This window comes from Cricetulus griseus, chromosome 3 (genome assembly GCF_003668045.3).
Source record: "Cricetulus griseus strain 17A/GY chromosome 3, alternate assembly CriGri-PICRH-1.0, whole genome shotgun sequence".
NCBI classification, from domain to species: domain Eukaryota; kingdom Metazoa; phylum Chordata; class Mammalia; order Rodentia; family Cricetidae; genus Cricetulus; species Cricetulus griseus.
In genome coordinates this window covers 67,088,866-67,109,935 of record NC_048596.1, presented here as the reverse complement: position 1 = coordinate 67,109,935, position 21,070 = coordinate 67,088,866, and the positions used below count along the sequence as shown (strand labels likewise).

The window sequence follows — 21,070 nt, the reverse complement described above, 5'->3', positions numbered from 1 at the left end:
ATTCATAAGGAACAAGAAAAGCTCTGCGAACTGGCCCAATAGGTGCCTGGGAGCCAGTCACTCAAGAAGGATCTGTTGGGCACCAGGCACGCATAGGACCGAGGGTATGAGGCTGAGGGAGGTAGGGGGATCTAGACACTTTCTGCCTCTGTCTGAGCAGGGTTCTGAAAAATGCATCCTGCTTCCAAACTACAACGGAGTCACAATATTACAAAATACAAATGCAAAAAACAGTGTGGACTCTCTTCAGGGCTCTTCACAGTGCCTACAGTTTGAGAGGATACAGTTTGAGAGGATACCCCAGACAGCTGCAGGAAACAAGGTAGCTTGAGGCACCTGGTCAGCAGGTCTAAGAGGCAGACTCCTGCTGAAGAAGCTAAGGTTCAGCCTTAGGCTCATGTTTTCTTTTGTTCTCATTAGAATCACATCTCAGGGTTCTTGTTCACTCTGTAATCTTTTAAGTTAAGTTGCTATTACATCACATCCCTGATTACTTTAGGGACTATTTCTTACCAATTTCACTTTTTAAAAATGCATAAGAGGCCGGAGAGATAGCTCAGCAGTTAAGAGCACTGGCTATCTTCTAGAGGACCTGGGACTGATTTCCACCACCCACATGGTAGCTAACAACCATCTGTAACTCCAGTTCCAGGGGTTCTGATGCCCTTTTCTGGCCTTCTCAGATACTGCATACATAAAAAAAAAAAGACTTAAAAAATAAAATTAATAAGCATAGCACAACTATCGTCTTTACTTAATAAATTTCTGTTAATTTATGGCACACCCTTGAGTGTAATCAGCAGTCTCACAAAGTGTGAGCCACATGCGTGTTGATGACCCTGAAGGCCAATGACTAGAACTTCATGACTGTGGAGAGATGGAACGGTTTGGATAGCCAGACTATCTTGTTCTGACTTTAGTCCTCTTAATAGACACTCACTACCGGCCGCCACAACTGACCTAACTTCCTGTTTCTATTAAGGAAAGCTTGGAATGTGTGTCACACTGCTGAAGAGACCACTGGCTTGCATGGAACCCAGAGCTAAGGATGTTGGTGGTTGGCACCGGGAACCTGAGATATTCCCTGACTCTGCTCAGGTCACCTGATGTCCTCACCTGTGGTTTGGTAAATGCACTTATCCGACTTTTTGTTTTTCTGAGGAACACCTCATTCAGAGCAACCTAAATCTTTTGTTCCTGGTTTGTCACTCATACTTGGTTTTAGATAAACTCATTCCTTTGAAAACTAGTGTTTGAACATAACCAAAAGAGTGACCACTATGAACTCTCGGGGAATGGACACATCTTCTGAGCATGCTCTTCTTAGAGACCTAAGGCTCACCTGGCCACTCTGCTATACAACAGATGTTCACCTCCCTTCACAGTTATGGTGGAACAAAAGATGGCCACTGTGCCAATGGAAAGGAGGCTAAGCTATGACAAAGGGATGCAGTGAAGTGCTGCTGAGTCACTCCCAGGGTTCCCATGCTAGAAACATTCCACTCTGGAGCTGGCTATCATTCTCGAATACTCAGGCCACAGTAGCAGACAGACAGTCAGGAAACCCTCCAATCTGAGAGAGCTGGGAAAGATGCCCCAGGGCTACCAAGCATGCCTGAGCCCTGAGCAATCCCCTCAGTAGCCTGCTCAACCTAGGGAATCTTTTTTTCAAGACAGGTTTTTCTGTATAGCCTTGGTTGTCTTGGAACTCTGGAGACCAGGCTGACCTCAAACTCACAGAGATCCTCCTGCCTCTGCCTCCCGAGTGCTGGGATTAAAGGCATTCGTCACCACAGCCAGGCCAACCTGAGGAATCTTAGGAGGCGATGCTACCATGCTCCTGAGTGGTGTGTCTTACAGCCTTGAGACAACATATATCCACAGTTTAACTCCCCCCCCCAACTCAGTGTCATTATTACTGAAAAAGCTACCATAGCAGAATGTTGTCCTCATATTCCCTTGAGTAGAGAAAATTCAAAACCAGACTGCTGCCCCACAGCCCCGCTTGTCTCTGTGATTCAGGACCCATGCCACCTCCCATTGGCACACTCACCCAGGGATACCATCCTCCCTGGCACTTAGAAACCAGACAGGCTTGTTTGAAAAACATTTGGAGATTCTGGGTCCACAAAGGGCTTCAGTGTAAACTGGTGAGTTTGAGAAACCAAGCTATTAAATTCTCAGACCCTGGAGCACTCAGAGTGACTTCTTGTGACTGTGGCTGTGTTGGAAAAAGGAGTGAGTGGCTGAGACCCAAATGGAGGCTGAATCTAAGGCCCAGTGATGTTCAGATACCTAACTTCATTCAGCCTGCATCTATACTAAAGTGTTCCAATTAGCAGTAATTAAAAATATGATCCATGCCCTGCATTAGCAAATTAACATGGGGAAAAAAAAAAACCTACAGAGGCTAGGGTCATAGCTCAGTTGACAAAGTGTTTACCTAGCATGCAAAGTCCTGAATTCATGCCCCCACACTGTATAAAATGGGCATCTGTAATCCTAGCACTGGAGAGGTGGAGGCAGGAGAATCACAAGTTCAAGGTCATCCTCAGCTACATGGTGAATTTTAGACCAGCCTGGGATATATGATACTTGGAAGGAAGAAAAGAAGAAAGGTTGAGAAGGAGGGAGGAAGGAAGAGAGGGAACAAGAACAGGCAGGCAAATATGATAAGTTATATGTCACTCAAAAGTCAACTAAAACTTATCAGTATAAACATTTTACTATAAGAAATTTGATTGTGAAAACATCCTTTTCCGAGTGATCGTACATACACAAAGGGTAGTTTCTCAGGGCTGCCCTTTGAAGTGGGTCTCTAACAACTTGCAATTGGGGACCCACAAAAAATATGTATGTATTTAACAGCCTTAGTAAGCAAGAATCAGAAATTAGCTGGGCGTTGGTGGTGCACGCCTTTAATCCCAGTACTCAGGAGGCAGAGGCAGGTGGATCTCTGTGAGTTCGAGGCCAGCCTGGTCTACAAGCGCTAGTTCCAGGACAGCCTCCAAAGCCACAGAGAAACCCTGTCTCAAAAAACCAAAAATAAATAAATAAATAAATAAATAAATAAATAAATAAATCAGAAGTTAAGATGAGAAAAGGCCATGCTTTAGTCATTTACGTGTTTGAGGTCTCATCAGATAATTCTAGAAATATAGATGACCAAAAAAAGGAGGATGGGAACACATAGGTTTGCTTTTCCTGGGTTAATTTGTTTCAGCATTCCGTGTTCCTCAACTGTATTGTTTTGTGTTTGAGTCTTTTCCAGCACAGTCACTGGCCCTCTTCCCTTTCCCCTTGATAACAGGCAGTGTTCTCCTTTAGCCTCCATTTTCATGTCCTCATGCCGTACCTCCCTGGACTCCAGGCTCACTCGTTCAGACATCTTCTCATTGTCTCCCACTCGGACACTGAATAAGCACTTCAAACTCTGCATGTCTGAAACTGAGCCCCAACATGGCTTCAAAGCCATACATGTGGCTGCATCTTAGTTAACTCCTTCTGTTGCTCAGACCAAAGTATTTGAAGTTTTCCTTGAATCTATCTCCCAGGGCTAGGAATTAAGGCCAGGGCTTTATGCATACCAGACAAGCACTACACCACTGAGCTACACTGCCAGGACCCCTGGGGCTTTTGTTTGATTGTTTTGTGTTTGTTTTTTTTCAAGACAGAGTTTCTCTGTGTAACAGCCCTGGGATGGGTGCCACCTCCACCTGGCGGGTTTTTTTTTGTTTGTTTGTTTGTGTGTTTGTTTTTAATCTCAGACCCTCTACTTGATCCTTCAACAGATGTGGGCTGTGAACAATCATGCTTTTTCCCACTGAGCTCGACAGACCCTTAACTAATAAAGGGACAGCAGACACCAGCACAGTGGAGCAGCCTGAAAGACAACTCTCCAGGTCTCAAAAGGCCAGTATCAGGTGCCTAATCCCTGAAATTCTTGAGCATGTACTTTGTATGGCACAGGCAAAAGGGACCCTGCAGCTGTAACCATGGACCTTGAGCTCAGCTTATCCTGGGCTATTTGGGTGGGCTCAGTATAAACCTTTCTCTGCTGTTGTCAGAGGAAGATAAGGAAGACTACAAAGACCAAAGACTGAAGATGGAGGAAGTGCCTCCTAAACCCAGGCACAACACTGGTGACCTCCAGAAGCTGTGTTTGATAGAGACCTGGGGCCACTCCACTCCATCTCCCTCCGCTGTCTCAGTCTTCCTCTGCTCTATACAGGCTCTTTATTGTGTCACAGGCCCTGTACTTGTTCTTCTGTGTCTGAAATGTTCCTCAGATAACCAATGCCTCACTCCCTTATTTTACAAAGGTTTGCCAAGTGCCAGCTCAGTAAAGGATTCCCTGGCCACCTCTTCTCCATAACATTACAGCCTTTCACCACGTGTACCTCTGGTGTTGGAGCCCTCCACCAGAAGGCAAGCTCCGTGAGGCAGAGCTCCGGGTCTACTTTGCTCATGGTGCATATGAGATGTTCAATAAATATCTGTTGACTGGATGAATGATACTAACACTTCAATTTTTATCAAGCTCCCCCATACAAAGTCAGTCAACAAGTCCGTAACAATTTCTCAGAACTCTATTCCTTTCTTTTCCTTAGGCCAGCAGGCCCACGTCTGTGACCACTGTACCCCTGAACCTCAACCCCTGCCTCTCTGCAGGCTATCCTACATCCTGCACAGCTGCTTTTTGCCACATCACTGTTCAGAGACCAAGATCCCTTGGCATTGCTGAATAATGTCTAATTACCTCATTAGGAAGTCACTACGGTGACACTTTTGTCCTCTTCATCAATGACATACTATACACCCTTGCTACCCTTAGAAGGGAGGAATGGGCAAATTCATAAACTCAATAGTATGCACTTGTGCTTAGATTTAATCAATCCAGCATCCACTGAATGGTGTTTCCTTGATCTCTTCAGGAGTTACTGTTGGAAATTGAGAAGGCTGCCCTGAGATTCAGAAGGCAGCAGGCATTACACTTGCTCCAGCACATCACAGGCCTCTGAGGCTGACAGTGAACAGGCAATGGCCTCACATAGCGGGGAGTGACCTACCCACCCACATATTCACTTGGACTATTGCTGGAGCTTTGCTTCACTCCTTCGCTGCTAATCTCTATGATCCGGAACCTCGATTACAAACTGTAACTGAATAAATAATGATCCATGCTGTGGTCTTTAGGGATTTTATGCCTTTAAAACATTTGAGGCATTGCATCATAGGGCACCTTTCACAATTAGTCTCATTCTCAATGCCTACATTTTCAGGTTTCCTTACTCATTCAGCCAACACTTGGCCCGATGCACGCCTGCATGGTGGCCATGCTGGGATGGTGTGAACACACAGGCTGGCTTCTCTCTTGGGGCTCCATTCCAGCTAAGGCTGAGGGGGTGTCAATAGAAATTCTTTGTTCATGACATATGAACACCCTTCATCTTATTGCCAAGGAACTGAAAGAGGGAAAGCAAGGCTGACTCATGCAGGAGAAACAGGCAAATCTGGGTGGATGATTTCAACAATGAGAGAGAGCCACAACACAACTGGTCTGATACCCGGTACAAAGGCTGTTCACATTCGGGATAATGCCGATGCTTCTTGGCCAACTTTCTGAAAGTTCTCTGCTCTTCCTTGCAATTTTTATTTTCATAGTACACGATCCTCTTTAGCCCTGTCTATCCTTTTATCACCTGCCTTTGGTTTTGTTAAAGTTGCCCATGAGATCCAGCTTTGGGGGAACCAGTAAGAGGTTAAGTTAAGGCACATGGCACAATGGTAGTGGTTACAAGCAGGGACACCCAGCAAGAGAAACCAGTAAACACAATTCATGCAGACCCTAAGAATTATTACAAACCAAGGAAAACATTTTTCATGTTTTTTCTTATATTTACTTTATATGAATGGGTGTTTTGCTTAATGCATGTCTATCCATCATGCATGTGCCTTGTGCTTTGGAGGGAGTTGGATCCCATGCAACTGGAGTTATGGATGGCTATGAGGCAACATGTGGCTGCTGGGAACTGAACCTGACTCCTCTGGAAGAGCAAGTGCTCTTAACTCCTGAGCCACCTCTCCAGGTCTCCATGAAGGAAAAGGTTTTCTTGACAAAAACCTTTAATATTATTTTCTAGTAGGTCTGAAAGATCAGTTGGTCCCAAGATTGGGTTTACAAGACAGGTAGGTATAAAACATCTCTCCTCTTTTAAGTTACTCTTTTATATAATGCCTGCCTTGTATGTAGCCAATCCAAAAGCTCTCCAGGCTTTTAATCTCTCTGATGTTCACTCGATATCTATATAGCAGCAAATCACTCATGATTCATGTGTTTGCACATGAGAGCAAATGAGTAGACACGTCTTCTACAAGGCTTCTTAGTGATTCTGCTCATGGTCCCTTTATAACCTCAGAAGCCCTGACATGACTCTGGTTATATGGGTGCGTAAAATCAGTATATATAAGTCAAACATTTACTGACACAAAGAAATTCACTTTTAAAACAATTCTTTGGCATACACATAGCATCACCATTCATTAAAGTCAATGGCAAATCTGCATACTAATGAGACTGGCATGTTTGTCTATGTTTGCTCAAAGAATGAATCTCAGCTGGATACCCTGCAGAACATGAAGCTTCTTCAGTGCTTTTTAAGGTTAACTGACATTTTGATTTTAGAATTAGTAAGTGCTGAGAATGTCACTTTGCACAAATACATAATATAAGTGGCAGAAGTATACTTAGGGGGACTTCAAAATTAGGAAATTTTGTCCTTATAAGCCAAAATTTGTTTAATTTTTTTCCAATGAAATTCTAGTCATAAACTCAAACAACAGTTTTTACAATCAAGGACCCTAACACAACAGAATGCAAAGACTCAGTAATCTGAAGCAGGCTGAGGAAAAGATAGCACAAAGTGTTCAGTCTTTCTTCTCTGGAATTAAGCCACTGCTTTTATAAGGGCAGAAATCTCTGGGTTCACAGTAAAAACACTGTAAGTCAGGAGCTGTGGAGATGATTCAGTGGCTTCGATCCCCAGCATCCATGTAAAAGCTGAGTGTGGGGGTGTATCTGTAATCTCCTTATTGGGTGAAGAGGGACAGAGACAGGTGGATCCTGCAAGCTTGCTGGCCAGTTTGAACCAAGTTGGTGACTCCAGGTGCAATGAGAGACCCTGTCTCCAAAAATAAGGTGAAGAAGTCACTGAGGACAGTGACAGTGATCTTTGGCCTCTATACTCACACTCCCATGTGCAAAGACACCTGCACACATATACCACACACGCACACAACAAAACAAAGTACTGCTGCACTAACACACAATGGTTTAGAATCTGAGCCCCAGTGTGTCAGGCAGGGCTTGCTGGCACAAATAGAGCCAAATGTGCATGTTGTATACTCAGGACCAAGGCTGCTGTGAAGTTGCGTGATACAACATGGCAAAGTACTGCCAGGAACACCTAGATTCATTTCCAGTTAGATTCTGAATTAATCTGGGTTTGCTGTGTGCTCAGAAACCTTTTCCTGTTGCCACATTTTTTTATGACTCCCACTTTCAGTTACAAGTGACAGTGTAAGAAGATGGGTTCTCCATAATAACCTTTAAAAGTTATTTTCTCATTCAGATGGTTGCTAGTGTTGCATATTTCTGGAGAGTCAGACACTATTTTGAAAACTGGAACACTGACCTCTGTGACGCCACATGATGTGTTAGAAGAGTAATAGGTATGATGCTTCCTCTTGGGGATGCAGGAGCCCATATGACCAGGCTATAAAACCACTGCAAACATTGACCATGTGCACGAAACACCAACTCCCATATTTACCCATCTCCCTCTTGCTCTAGCTTAGAGGTGGTTTCAGGGTTATCTTTGCAACTCCCAGAAAATAGATCCAGGGCTCTGTGTGGGAAGTATGATCAATAAAGATGTGCTGAAGCAACGAACAACCTATTTATAAACCACAATGCTAATGTTTAGAAAAGAGAAGGAATGAGGACTGCAAGCAAAGCAAGGGCTAGGCAGAAAAGGCCATTTTTTTTTTAAAGCATGTGATCATGGTTCTAATATTCCATGGCCCAAAGTGCTGACCTCTGGCAAGCTAAGAAGCTGGTGTAAATGAACTTACTGCCTTTCCCTTCATAGTCTTGCTACTGAAAAAGCCCAGGTACCTACTCCTCCCCTCATACAACAGTACCTGTCTGCAGACCACAGTTGGAGAACATGGTGCCACACACACGTGAAGTTGGGCTAATGATGACGATGATGATAAGTCTACTGATTAGCACTCACAGCATGCTTATTTTATGCCAGGTGCTGCTGGGCACTTAAGCTCTTTATATGGATAATTTCACTTAAACCCTTAAGAACCCCAAGAGGTTTACTTTATCCGTCCCATTTTGTTCAAATGAGGAAGTTTAAGCTTTCAGAGGTTTGGTTGATTTATCCAGCTTTTAGCTTTCTCCAAAATATATTTGGTTTCCAGGAGTCACTTTAAAATCTCCAAAAAGATAAGGTCAAAACTCAAAATTTATTGTTAAAAATCTTACTTCTTGACTTCAAAAACATTGACATCGAGTTTAAATAAATAAATGACATGGATCACCTTTGAGCCTGGAGAGATGGCTCAGAGGTTAAGAGCACTAGCTGCTCTTCCAGAGGACCTAGTTTCAATTCCCAGCACCTATACGGATGCTCACAACCATCTTAATCCTCTATTCTAGGGGGATCCAACGCCCTCTTTTGGCATAAGGCACATGAAGGGCCCAGACATAACATGCAGGCAAACCACCCACAGAAATAAAATTATAATTTAAAAATTCATTAGCTTTTGGATAAGCACCTAGCAAACCATTTAGTCTTTATTCAGCATTGCTCCATATCAAATGTAACTTGAATAATCAATTGCGCAATTAATTAAAAAATTTACATATTTACTTATTTTGTATGGGGGCCATGAGGGCACTTGTATAGAGGTCAGAAGATAACTTGCAGGACTTGGCTTTTTCTACCATGTGGGTTCTGGGGACTGGACTTAATTTCACAGGCTTAGTGGCAGTCACCTCTACCCACTAAGCCATCTCACTGCTCTGCAGTGAATTTTAAAGAACTATACATTGTAATTTAAATATTTTTAGATTTAGACATTTTTGTTGCTATGTTTGTTTTTTGAGACAGAGTCTCTCCACATAGCCCTGGCTATCCTGGAACTCACTATATAGACTAGGCTGGCCTCAAACTCAGAGATCCCTTCCTCTGCTTCCCCTGGGCTGGGATTACAGGTATGTGACATGGTGCATGGGCAGGAAGACTTTTTAATGTTCAAACATCAAACTCCCCACAGTGAAGCATTTTGTTAGAAATCCTCACCACCAGACTACTAGGTGCTTTCCAATATTAATTTTATCATTTTTAATTGAATAGTAACTTAAGGCTTCTTAAAGCAGAGTCAATGTAATGTAGCACACTAAAAAATACTAATTTGGCCAGGTGCTGGTGGAGCATGCCTTTAATCCCAGCACTCAGGAGGGGACAGGTAGATAGATCTCAGGGAGTTTGATGCCAGCCTGGTCTACAGAGTGTGTTCCAGAACAGGCTCCAAAGCTACAGAGAAACCCTGTCTCAAATAACAAACAAACAAAATTCAAACAATTATTTTGGCTTACTTCCGAGTGAATGGGGGTAGGACTCAGTACATCTAAGATCTAAGGAACATACCACTGTCAGTCTCTCCAAGAAATATGACATCTATTTTACCTCAGAAATTTATAAAATGAACTTTTAGCTATCTTATTAAACTTTTAAAATTCATTCCTTTACCTGTTTAGAAGATTGGGGTTCACTATGTAGCCCAGGCTATCCTCTACCTCCTGCCTCAAGCACATGAGTGCTGTAATTCCCTGAGGCATCACCAGTACCAACTTCTGAAGTGACACTTTTCGTGAATTACTGTTCTAAATAGAGACCTTGAGCCCTACAAATGCCAAGTAGCTTTCTTGTCTTGTTAAAAAACTGTAGCCACCCTGCATTCACTTTAGTAACAACCAGGACTGGGGTGGGGGTGGAAGGCACAAAGATTCCAGAGAATAGCCAGACCTGCACTCTTCAGGATCAACCCTTCTTACAGGTCAGCTTACCTTTCTGGCCTCCCTTTATTTTGTGAGGGCCTCCCACTGCCACCCTCCTCCATTGTAAAATACATGTGCCCCCAGGGTCCTGGATCCCTTTCTCTTACTAAAGACACTATGAGAAAATGGTTCTGAATGCTCAGTGCAGTTTCCTGGCTTCCTTGCAGGCTTTTGTGGTTGCAGATCTATACGTCCAACTATTACTGATGGGGCAACCCAACAGGCATGTGCTCATGTTTCAACCTGAATTCAGCACACAGTCCATTAGTCATATTCTCCTCCCACCCCCAAAAGGGCTTCTCTGTGCAGCCCTAGCTATCCTGGAACTCGATCTGTAGAACAGGCTGGCCTTGAACTCAGAGATCCCCTGCTTCTGCCAACCACGTGCTTCGATTAAGGGCGTGTGCAGCCATTGGCTGGCCTATTCATCAAATTTTTTTTAATAAAGCTTGCTTCCTTCTTTTGTGTTCTAGACTTCAACAAATAGCCGAAGAGCCCACCTTACCCCTGATGTCAGACATGGGAGGTAGCTCTGTCTTTTCCTGCTTCACCCTGTGTCACCAAGACTTCTAAGTCTGCTCCTTCCAGCGGCTCCCCCATCTCTATGTCACCAGTGACTCCCTCTTCCCCACGAGACTAGCACCACAGTCACCAACACTTACTCTTAGCGATCTCCTTTCCATACCTTAAACAAAACAAATGGCCCTCCTATTGTTTTTCTGTCTCTAATTCTGACTCTCACTAATCGTTGATCCTTTCCCTATGCAAAATGGCTCACCAACATTTTTATTCCCTTTAAAGAAAAATCCAGTCCTTAAGGGTTCTTCGTAACCTCTCCCTAGCACCTCTCTGGCTTCACTTCCCTCTCTTCTATGTATGAGGCTGTACATATTCAGCCAGCAACAACTGCTGCCCACACTTGCTTTCTGTTGCCTTTTGTCTACTTCCCAAGTTATCCTCTGATGGGAAGCCCTCTTGCCCTCACACCCATCCAACTGGGCATTCCCTTTTCTTCATTTATGAAAAACTATGATGGGGGGGCACACTGTGACTGTTCAAAAAATGTTTGCCCTATGCCAACATTGCCCTTTCCATTTAGAAACTCCACATTTTAAAATTCTTTTACACCTGGCATTGTGGTGCATGACTTTAATCCCAGCACTTGGGAGGCAGAGCCAGGCAGATCTCTGTAAACTGGTTTTTGCTTGTCTGTTTTGTTTTGTTTTTTCTCTTTGGAGGCCCACCACCTAGCTCCCAAATAAATACACAGAGATTTATTCTTACTTATGAATGTTCCCCAAAAAATACACAGAGACTTATTGTTACTTATGAATGCCTCGCCTTAGCTTGGCTTGTTTCTAGCCAACTTTTCTAACTTATATTATCCTGTTTCTCTTTAACAATGTTTTGCCTCTGGAATTTTTTTAACTTTCTTTCTTCTATAAGTCTTTCCTTCCTTTTTACTCCATTGCTGGCTGTGTGGTTGAGTGCCTGGCCCCTGGCATCCTTCCCTCCTCCTCATCTCACTCCTCCATCTTCTCTAAATTTTTCCTATTTATTCTCCCTGCATGGCAGCCCCATCTATTTCTCTCTCCTGCCTAGTTATTGGCTGTTCAGCTCTTTATTACACCAATCAGGTATTTTGGGCAGGCAAAATAACACAACTTTACAGAATTAAACAAATGCAACATAAAAGACTGTAACATATCTTTGCCTCACTAAAAAAGATATTCCACAGCATAAACAAATGTAACGAATCTTAAACTAATATTCCACAACAGATCTCTGTTGAGTTTGAGGCCAGCCTGATCTACAAAGTGATTTCTAGGACACCAAGGCTATTATACAGAAAACCCTGTTTTTTTTGGGGGGGGTTAAGGGTTCTTTTTAAACATGTAAGATATCAGCATCCATATCTATTAACACTTCACTATTATTATTTATAACAGGGTCTCATGCAGCCTAGGCTGGCCTTGAACTCACCTTGTCACCAAGAATGGCTTTGAACTTCTGATCCTCTTTCTCTACTTCATCAGCGCTGAGGTTACAGTTGTGGGAAATCACACTAGTTTATACTGGGAGGGAACTGAAGCCAAGGCTTAGTTCACACCGAGTATTCTACCAACTGATTTATATCCCCTATCTCTACAATTACACATAATTTATTCTGATTCTCACTAAACTATTAGACAAACTGCTATCTAATAATAAGCAAACAGCAGCTCCCAGCTTTCCCAAAGAGGAATATCTAGAAATAAGGACCAATAAAAAGACTGGAAGCTGTTCTTTCTCTATCATCCCATTCAAGACATCAGATACAACCAAAGCCCACTCTGTACTAAAGGACTACAGAATCAGCATGTTGTGGGTTTATATAACAGACAACCTTAATCAGATCCAAAAACAAAAAGAGATCAACTATTAGAAGAAAGTGCAGTTTTGGAGCTAAGTGCTCCACTGTGGAGTCCTTTCAGTGGGAGAGAAATCATTTAGTGGGCATGAGCCTTCTCCTGGAAGATGTGCTGGAATGGAGAAAACAGCCAGATCCTAGAGCACAGTTACACCGCAGATGAGGAAAAGAGCAGAGCACCAGGCATTCAGTAGAGTCAGATAGTTTGAGTGAAGTTTGTAACAGGTTTGGGGACGACACAAAAGTAGATATAAAAGTCAGGCTGTATTCTACCTTTAACTGAGCTCCTTAATGAATTCACAAAGTAGCAGAGAGGAAGAAAGCCCCAAGCCAAGCTAACAAAAATAAAAATGAAAATTCTTAGAAACAAAAATAAAACCATTCTCCCAGTTATAACAGTGGGGGAAGGAGACAGAACTTACATGCTCAAGAGATGTAACTTTGGTTGCCCTATTTGTGCTAAATCAAGTTAACTTCTAACTGAGTTATCTTTACTTCTCATTCTGAGAGTGGCCAAGAGAATGTCTTCCTGGCTACCTTCTTACCCCATGCTAAGGTGGCTTTGGTTTACTATCTTGAGTTACACATCAGCTAAGTAGCAATGTCACCGTTCTGTTCTGTGGGTAAAGAAAGTTGGAAACTTAAAAACAAAGTAAAACCTCCTACAGCACGCCTTTTTGCTTTTTCTTTGACCACCAATATCACACTGAACATAGTAGCCAAAGGAAATAGACATAATAGTAGAAAACACCAAAGTGACAATAAAAATTATATCATTCATTTCCAAGCCCTAACTCATTAACAGTTTCTGGCCATGAGCATCTTCTCTGATGGGAAAATACATCCCTACATAGAAGTTCTTCTCATCCACTAAGCAAGTGCACTGTGCTAGGTGCTAGAGGGGAAATGATGAATACTGTCCCCGTTTCCATCTCCCAGCCAGTTGTTTCTTTCATAGGCATGACACCCCCTAAAATCCTGCTTTCACAGCTAGCTGCCTTTATGTACTGAGTGAGACTTCCTCAATGCCCTCAAGGATCAGGCCTCTGGTAAACTACTACAAGGTACTCCATCAATTCCTATTTCCATTCTTAAAATCCACATGCAATCACTACACATAGTCTTCATTACCTTAGCATGGAGATCTGTCACTCTTCTTTAAAAAAAAAAAGTGTCCCGGCCTGGCACTGGGGGCACACGTCTTTAATCCCAGCACTGGGGAGGCAGAGGCAGGTGGATCTCTGTGAGTTCAAGGCCAGCCTGGTCTACAGATGAGTTATAGGACAGGCTCCAAAGCATTACAGAGAAACCCTGTCTTGAAAAAAAAAGTGTCCCCTCCCTCAATATCTAGCCTGCTGTTTTGGACAGTTTAACTTTACCTCTTTTGTGTGTGTGTCAGTAATGCCAGGTTTCTTTGGGACATTTGCTGTTGCGTTGCTGACAAGCATAACTGTGTCTTGGATGAGAAAGCCTCATCCTGATTTTGTTTATGAGAACTGGAGTCTGGGGAATATTGTGTACAGAAGCACCCATTATCTTACTCTGTCTTCTCCCTTCTCTAAGTTGTAGGAACATTATGGGAAATGTCTCATGATACATTTGCTTCCAACCTGAACTTCTCAGTTTGGTACTTTAGCTTAGGAAGTACGAGTTTTGCAAAAATCACACTGCTTGTCAACACCTGAACAGAAGCCTCCTTGCTTTGACAATCACCCTCACAGAGCCAGAGAAAGGGGGGAGCCTAAATTGGCAGACTATAATAAATGTCCAATTCCATCACAGAGTAGACGCTTCTAGGGTTCAATGAAGCTTTGAATGATTCTCTTAGGGGAAAGTAATTCTCCACTGTGTCCTTGACACCCAGAGTAGAAATTTCTCCTCTGGTGAAGATGAGTAATTACTTACATGACCCCAACAGGGCTAGGCCTTCCATTTTCCTCTAGACTGTCTATGGGAGTGGTAGGAATTGATGGAGGGGCTTTAATCTCCAGACCTGAATGCTAAATCAATCCTACAATTTCCCCCTGCCACTCTGCACTTTGTCATTCCCTTCCTTATCTCTTCTCCATTTTTCTTCCTTCCTTCAGGCTTTTTCCCCCTCCTTAACCAGTGACACTCTTTGGGATGATTTGAAATTTTTACAGCATACAGGATAAAACTCCCTAGTGATTTTCACACCTTTCTTAAAGCAAAACTTGGATTAATATATTTGAAACCAGTGTCCTGCAGAGTTTGGCTGATTTGGTGACCACCCCCCCACCCCCGCAAAAACAAACAAACAAAAAACCCTAAACAACCGGGAGTATTTTAACACACACACACACAGAGTCAGCAAGATCCCACACAAGGCCGAAGGCCTGAAATGTGACAGGTGACAGTAGGGATGACAGAGCAGGACTGGGGGAGGAACTGGGTTTCAGGAGACAGGCTTGGCCTACCACCGAGGCAGGAGCTTTCACACTCAAACAGTCTCACTCTCACCTAGGTCAGTGCGGTCGGACACCAACTCTAGAACATGCAGTGCAAAAGGAGAGTCCTCCAGGCCGAGGAGAGGACACCCAAACCTAGGAGTGTTAGGGACATCTTGGCCTTCACCTGGGATGACATCATGGTACAGGGAAACCCATCCTGGAAGGGAGCTGCCACGCAAAGGCCTGGTTCTCTGCCACCCACCACCCACCCCAAGTAGGGGGACGTCCTCACCGGGTGTATCTCTGGACCATGACCTGGGGTAACATTCTGGCGCAATGGACCCTCAGCCTGGAGAGAGAATACAACCGTGCAAAGGCCGGCTCCTCCAGCCGGAGCAGAGTTTTTCCTGACTCTCACCCGGGCGACTTGGGGTTATCTGGACCCCGACCTGGGCCGACGCCAGGTGCAGGGGAAGCCCCAACTCTAGTTGGGGTTACTACGGTGCAATGGCTGGTCCTCCAGCTGGAGCAGGGTCTATTCTGACTCTCACTCGGGCGTCTCGGGGGCATCCTGTCCCAGACCTTCCCGGGTCCAGAGGAGCTCAGCCTAGAGCTGCGGTCCTCCCTCCCGATCAGGGGCGCCCTCACCCTCAGCTGTGCCGGGTCGGGCGGGGCTGCAACAGGTGCGCGGCCTCCCAGTTCCCCCACCGCCTGCCCTGCCGTTACCTGCAGCGGCGGCCACCGAGGCCGAACGGAGCCCGGGCGGTAGCTTCCCGAGCTCGGCTGACGCTCGCGTGGTTCCGACAGAAGCTGACGCCGGCTTCCCGAGCTCGGGGCGCGGCTCCGTCTGAGCAGCCGATGTCCCCAGCCCCTACCCCCTACGCCACTCCTGCCCGTGCGCAGCTCCGCGTTCCACGTCACTTTTTGGTCCCTCCCTCTCGCCGTCCGCCGGGCCCCGCCCGGCCCCGTCCGCGGTTGTCAGGGCAACCCGAGCGACGCCCGCCACGGAAGACAGGCGTTAGGAGGGCGGCGGCGCCAGGGCTCGGCCCGAGGGGCCCCGGGAGCAGTTGACCATGGAGCCCCACAGTAAGCGGCGGGCTGGGGCCTGGGATGCGGTCAGAGGCCAAGCCCGCCGGGCCAGGTCTCGAACCGGGGCCAGACGATCGGCAGATTCCACAGCGCACTGCTGATGCCCTCACGAGTAGAGGGCTCACTAATGGTGAATAGTGCTTTCTGAGTCTTAATGAATCTGCAAAGAGCCCGGGCCTTGTATTTATGCGGTCTTGCCTCTCCTTGACCTTACCCCAAAAGTTTGGGCTATATATAACTCATGTGCATCCTGTCAGCATAAGATACATAACAAAGTTCATCATTTCTGTTTTTAAATTTCCCTGTTCTTTGTTGCTTGTCCGTGTGCTTGTGCATGTATGTGTTCGTGCACATGTGTGCAGGTGCCATATAGCTGCACGCCCAAGTAGGTGCAAGTTTGTGTGGAGGCCAGAGGGCAAGCTCAGGTGTCATTTCTTTTTCTTTTTCTGGGGGTGGGGTGGGGTTCGAGACAGGGTTTCAATGTGGCTTTTGGAGGCTGTCCTGGAACTAGCTGTTGTACACCAGGCTGGTCTGGAACTCAGAGATCTGCCTGCCTCTGCCTCCCGAGGCCTGGGATTAAAGGCAAGTGCCACCACGGCCCGGATCAGGTGTCATTTCTTAAATGACATCCACGTTGGGTTTTAATTTTTATTCAAATGTGTACAGGTGTTTTGCCTACATGTATGTCTATCTGTGCACTACTTACCTGTCTTTTGCCTACAGAGGCCCAAAGAGGGAACCAGATCTCCTAGAACTGGAGTTACAGCTGGTTGTGAGCAGCCATGTGGATGCTGGAATTAAATGGGGGGTACTTGGGAAGAGCAGTCAGTGTTCATGATAGCTGAACTATCTCTTCAGGCTCCTACCTTGGTTTTTGAGACAGGGTGTCTCACTGGTATAGAGTTCTAGTCAACTACACTAGACAAAATGGCTAGCTAAAACCCCAGAGGGGTTCCTGTCTCCAGACCCCTAGGGCTGGAATTAGAAATCACACTACCACACTTGACTTTTTATATAGGTTCTGGTCACTAAACTCAGGTCTCATACTTTATGCAAGTGTTGTATGCATGGAGTCATCTCCTCAGCCCCGTTTGTTTTTGTTTTCTTTAAATATTCCAAATCTTGTTTATCTCATGCAGCCAGGCTGACCTTGAAGTCACAGCAGGCTTCTTGACCCAACCTCCTGAACTGGTAGCAACCTTCATGCCTCAGCATTCTGGAAGTGCTGGAGTTACATTTTGTTTTGTTTGAAAGAGGATCTCACCATATCTCTCTGGCTAACTTGGAACTCACTATGTAGACCAGTCTGGCCTCAAATTCATAGGTCCACCTGCCTCTGTTTATGAAGTGCTAGAATCAAAGGTGTGGGCTATCAAGATGGACTACAATGCTGTGTTTGTATATGGCCAAGGGTGTGTGGTTTACAGTTGCTAGAACTGAGAGATGCTGGAACTCACCTGTCTGTTGGTTGTTTTTTCCAACTGCCCAGGGACTTTGTCCTAGGTGCTCCTTTCCTCCTCCCCACCCAAACTGTTTTATTGCTTCCTTTGTTTGACAGGGAGACTTGAAAGAACTTAAATCTTTATAGGATTCTGCTTGATACTAAAAATAAATCAAGTTGTCTTCTTTGCATAATTTCAAAAATAAAATGCTTAGACCAAATCCATGTTCCTAGGAGGAGATTCTGGCATTTGAAATAGATCATTTCTTAATAACAAGAAAAATTTAAAGGCTTTCTCTCCTTTCTTTTAACTTACTTGCTGAACAGAAAGCCTACAAGTTGGGAGTTATAGTTGCTTGGACTGGTATGATTTTTATACAATAGGTATCATTTGTGTTTAAAACTCACTGGATTGTATAGTTTATCAAACCTGTGGAAAAATAATGAACATACAGCAATGCTAGAAGTATTAGCCTCATATTAAACAGATGTCAGGCTGTGAATAGTCTTTCCAGAGAGAAATGATCTAAATGATGTTTCTCTCTCTCTCTCTGTCTCTCTCTCTCTCTCTCTCTCTCTCTCTCTCTCATTCTCTCTCTCTCTCTCTCTCTCTCTCTGTGTGTGTGTGTGTGTGTGTGTGTGTATCTATGTATCTCTGTGTGTGTCTCAGTATTTTGTGTGTGTCTCTCTGTGTGTGTCTCATATATCCCAGGCTGGTCTCAGATTCACTAGGTAACCAAAGATAACCTTGAACTTCTGATCCCTCAGAATGCTGTATAGGCCTTGGCCACCCCCATGTGGTGCTATGATGGAATATTGATTTGGTGGTTTATAGACAAGCCCACTGACAACTTAGCTACACCCTTAGCTGTGAAATAATCTTCTAAAGACAGCATCTTTATTTCTGCAAATTTGTGGAACTGGTTAAAGGTGTACATTGCAGATTTCAAAATCTTCAGTGCTCTATGCTTTTATCTGTTCTCTTTCCTGATTCCTACTATGTCACAGCCCTGTGTGGGAACTGGGGCTTACACATACAGTATAGTATCTGTTTGGGTCACCTAAGAGTGGCATCATCCTGGAGACCCACTCAGGAACTACTGAAACCTCCCAGGTCTGAAACTGGGGAAGGAAAGATACACAGAGGCTTCTAAGAGAAAGTATCAAGTAGTTGGCTTGTATAATAATATGGTTAATAAGGAGAGGTGGTTCCCATGGAGATTTTCCTAGTACATAGGCCCTAAACTTGAGGAAGAAAGGCCCAGGAGCAGAGCAAAAAGATTAATTAAGATATACTCAACAACAGCTGGGGAACCAGCATAAGACTGAACCAGGCCCCCTGAATGTGGGTGCCAGTTGGGGGGCCTGGGCAGTCTATGGGGCCTCTGGCAATGGAACCAGTATTTGTCCCTAATGCACGAATGGGCTTTGGGAGCCCATTCCCTATGGAGGGATACTCTCTCAGCTAGATACATGGGGGGAGGGCCTAGGTCTTGCCCCAAATGATGTGACAGACTTTGATGATCCTCCATGGGAGGTCTCACCCTTCCTGAGGCATGGATGGGGTGTGGGATAGGGAGTGTGTGGGGGGAAATGGAGGGACGGGAGGGAGAAGGAACTGGGATTGGTATATGAAATAAGATAGTTTTTAATTTAAATAAAAATTAATTTAAAAAAGATATAGTCAACAAGAGACCAGGTTGTCTGGGCTGGGAGAAAACAGATGAACCTGAAAAACTCAACAGGAACAAGCTCAGGAAGGCTTTGAAAGCTAAATAAGACATTTTATTACATCCAGGGCTGGGGAGGTATCTTGGCAGTTAAAATGCTTGCCTTGCAAGCCTGAGGACCTGAATTCCAATACTCAGAATCCACATAAATGCTAGGTGGAATGGCAGCTGGCCTGTAATCCCAACCTGAGAAGGCAGTGACATGAGTCCCCACAGCAAGGTGACTAGCTATTTCAGCAAGCTCTGGGTTTGATTGGGAACCCCTTCCCCATTGAGTAAGGGAGAATAATAATCAAAAATTTCCAGCATCAACCTTGGACATCCATGGGCACATACATGCATCCACACATACAAATATGCACACTCACATACACACCATACACAGACACTTGAAAGAGTACTTTTACAATCTGAGACAGGGTCTCACTGTGTAGTCCTGGCTGGACAAGAAGTCAATATGTAGACCAGGTTGGCCTTGAACTCACAAACATCTACCTGCTTCTGCCTCCCAAGTCCTGGGACCACAGACGTGCCACTGCCCCCGCTAATACAGTTATTACACCCATGACTTAATGTTTGCTCCCCATCCTATTAGATACAAAGTAGGAAATACACACCAAGTTGCTTACAAAATATAATGATGCCTTTCACACATACTAAAATGTATTTGTATTAATTTTAAATAATTGAGAAATCACCACCTTAGGAAATCTTTCACAATCTAATGAACACCATTTTGGATAAGTGTGACCCATGATCAGTTAATATTTATAAGGACTAGTCTAATCTCTATGGTCCCTTTTACTGTCAGTATTTGTATCCAACCAGATCTCATCCAAGACAGGAAATAATTGATTCTTTCAGAGGTCACAGAATCATGGCAGGCATGATACTAGCCAGTGCTAACTATAAATAATTTCATCATACCATTAATGGAGTTATAGCAACATCGAGTTGTTAGGCCGAGATTATGAAGCGCATTTGAAGCTTTGTGTATACACTATTCTTCCCACTACTGAGGGGTTGCAATAACACAGGAGTAGTTTTATGTAGCATTAGTAAATTGATTAAGAGGAAGCATCCTTATTAATTACTTTAAAGAATTAGCTGTAGATCTAAGGGCAATGCTAAGGAACTGCTAGAAATAACCTGTCAGTCTGATTGTTCCTTTTCCACAGTCTTAGCTTCCTATTACTTTTAGTAATGATCCCCGTTAGTCGAGTCATTAAAATCCAATAAACACAAACCTCTCAGACCCCACAGCTGGCTTAAACCCTGGCACTAAACAAGGGATGGTAGGGGCTTTGTGCTATGTTACAGAATAATTGCAAGGCAATGGGCTGAGCAATGGTTCCCTAGGGAAAGGGCAAATGAAATCAGCTCATGACCTTGGGGCTGCTCAGGGTGGCTTGGAGTCTTGGCTTGCACAGTTACCTCTATTTATTTTTCTTTGTAAACTAACTTCACTATTGGGCAGATAACCTGCATATAAAATCACATAGGAAATGTATGTCTTCTTTTTTTTTTAAAAAAAAGTCATTTACACTGAGCATTGTGGTACATGCTTTTGATTCCAGCACTGGGTGGGGAGTGGGCGGCACAGAGGCAGGTGGACATCTTTGAGTTCCAGGCCAGGCAAGGCTAGATAGTGAAACCCTGTCCCAAAACAAAGGACAACAAAACCCATTTACTTCTAGCAGTAAGTACCATCCCTTCCCTAATATCTAATACTAGGAGTGGATCTGGGTGTCTTTGGCACATTTAGAATAAACAGACAAACCTGAAGAAACCCACAATCTGAATACAATCTGTGCATAATTATCAAATGCAAAAACTGAATTTGTTTATCAAATGAAT

At 44.3% G+C, this 21,070-nt stretch overlaps 2 protein-coding genes across 5 annotated transcripts in view; one reads left to right on the top strand and one right to left on the bottom strand.

Moving 5' to 3' along the window:
- The window catches only part of Dhx32 (DEAH-box helicase 32 (putative)), a 65,058-nt gene that overhangs the window by 42,172 nt on the left and 1,816 nt on the right, over positions 1-21,070 (bottom strand). The window contains exons 1-2 of one of the 3 annotated variants that reach the window (XM_035442149.1): positions 15,680-15,844; positions 15,246-15,302 (exon numbers count right to left, since the gene is read on the bottom strand). The exons of 1 other annotated variant lie outside the window; for it this stretch is intronic. The gene's annotated coding sequence lies outside the window, so the exon portion shown is untranslated. Of the gene's footprint in view, positions 1-15,245; positions 15,303-15,679; positions 15,845-21,070 lie in introns of those variants that run through there. One more of the 3 variants, XM_027409113.2, reaches the window with a different exon arrangement.
- Positions 15,907-21,070, top strand: part of Fank1 (fibronectin type III and ankyrin repeat domains 1) — a 108,164-nt gene continuing 103,000 nt past the window's right edge. Inside the window, exon 1 of one of the 2 annotated variants that reach the window (XM_027409115.2) lies at positions 15,907-16,039. In XM_027409115.2, coding sequence (XP_027264916.1) covers positions 16,027-16,039 — 13 coding nt within the window. In that variant the 5' untranslated portion in view covers positions 15,907-16,026. The remainder of the gene's footprint in view (positions 16,040-21,070) is intronic. The other variant, XM_035442150.1, reaches the window with a different exon arrangement.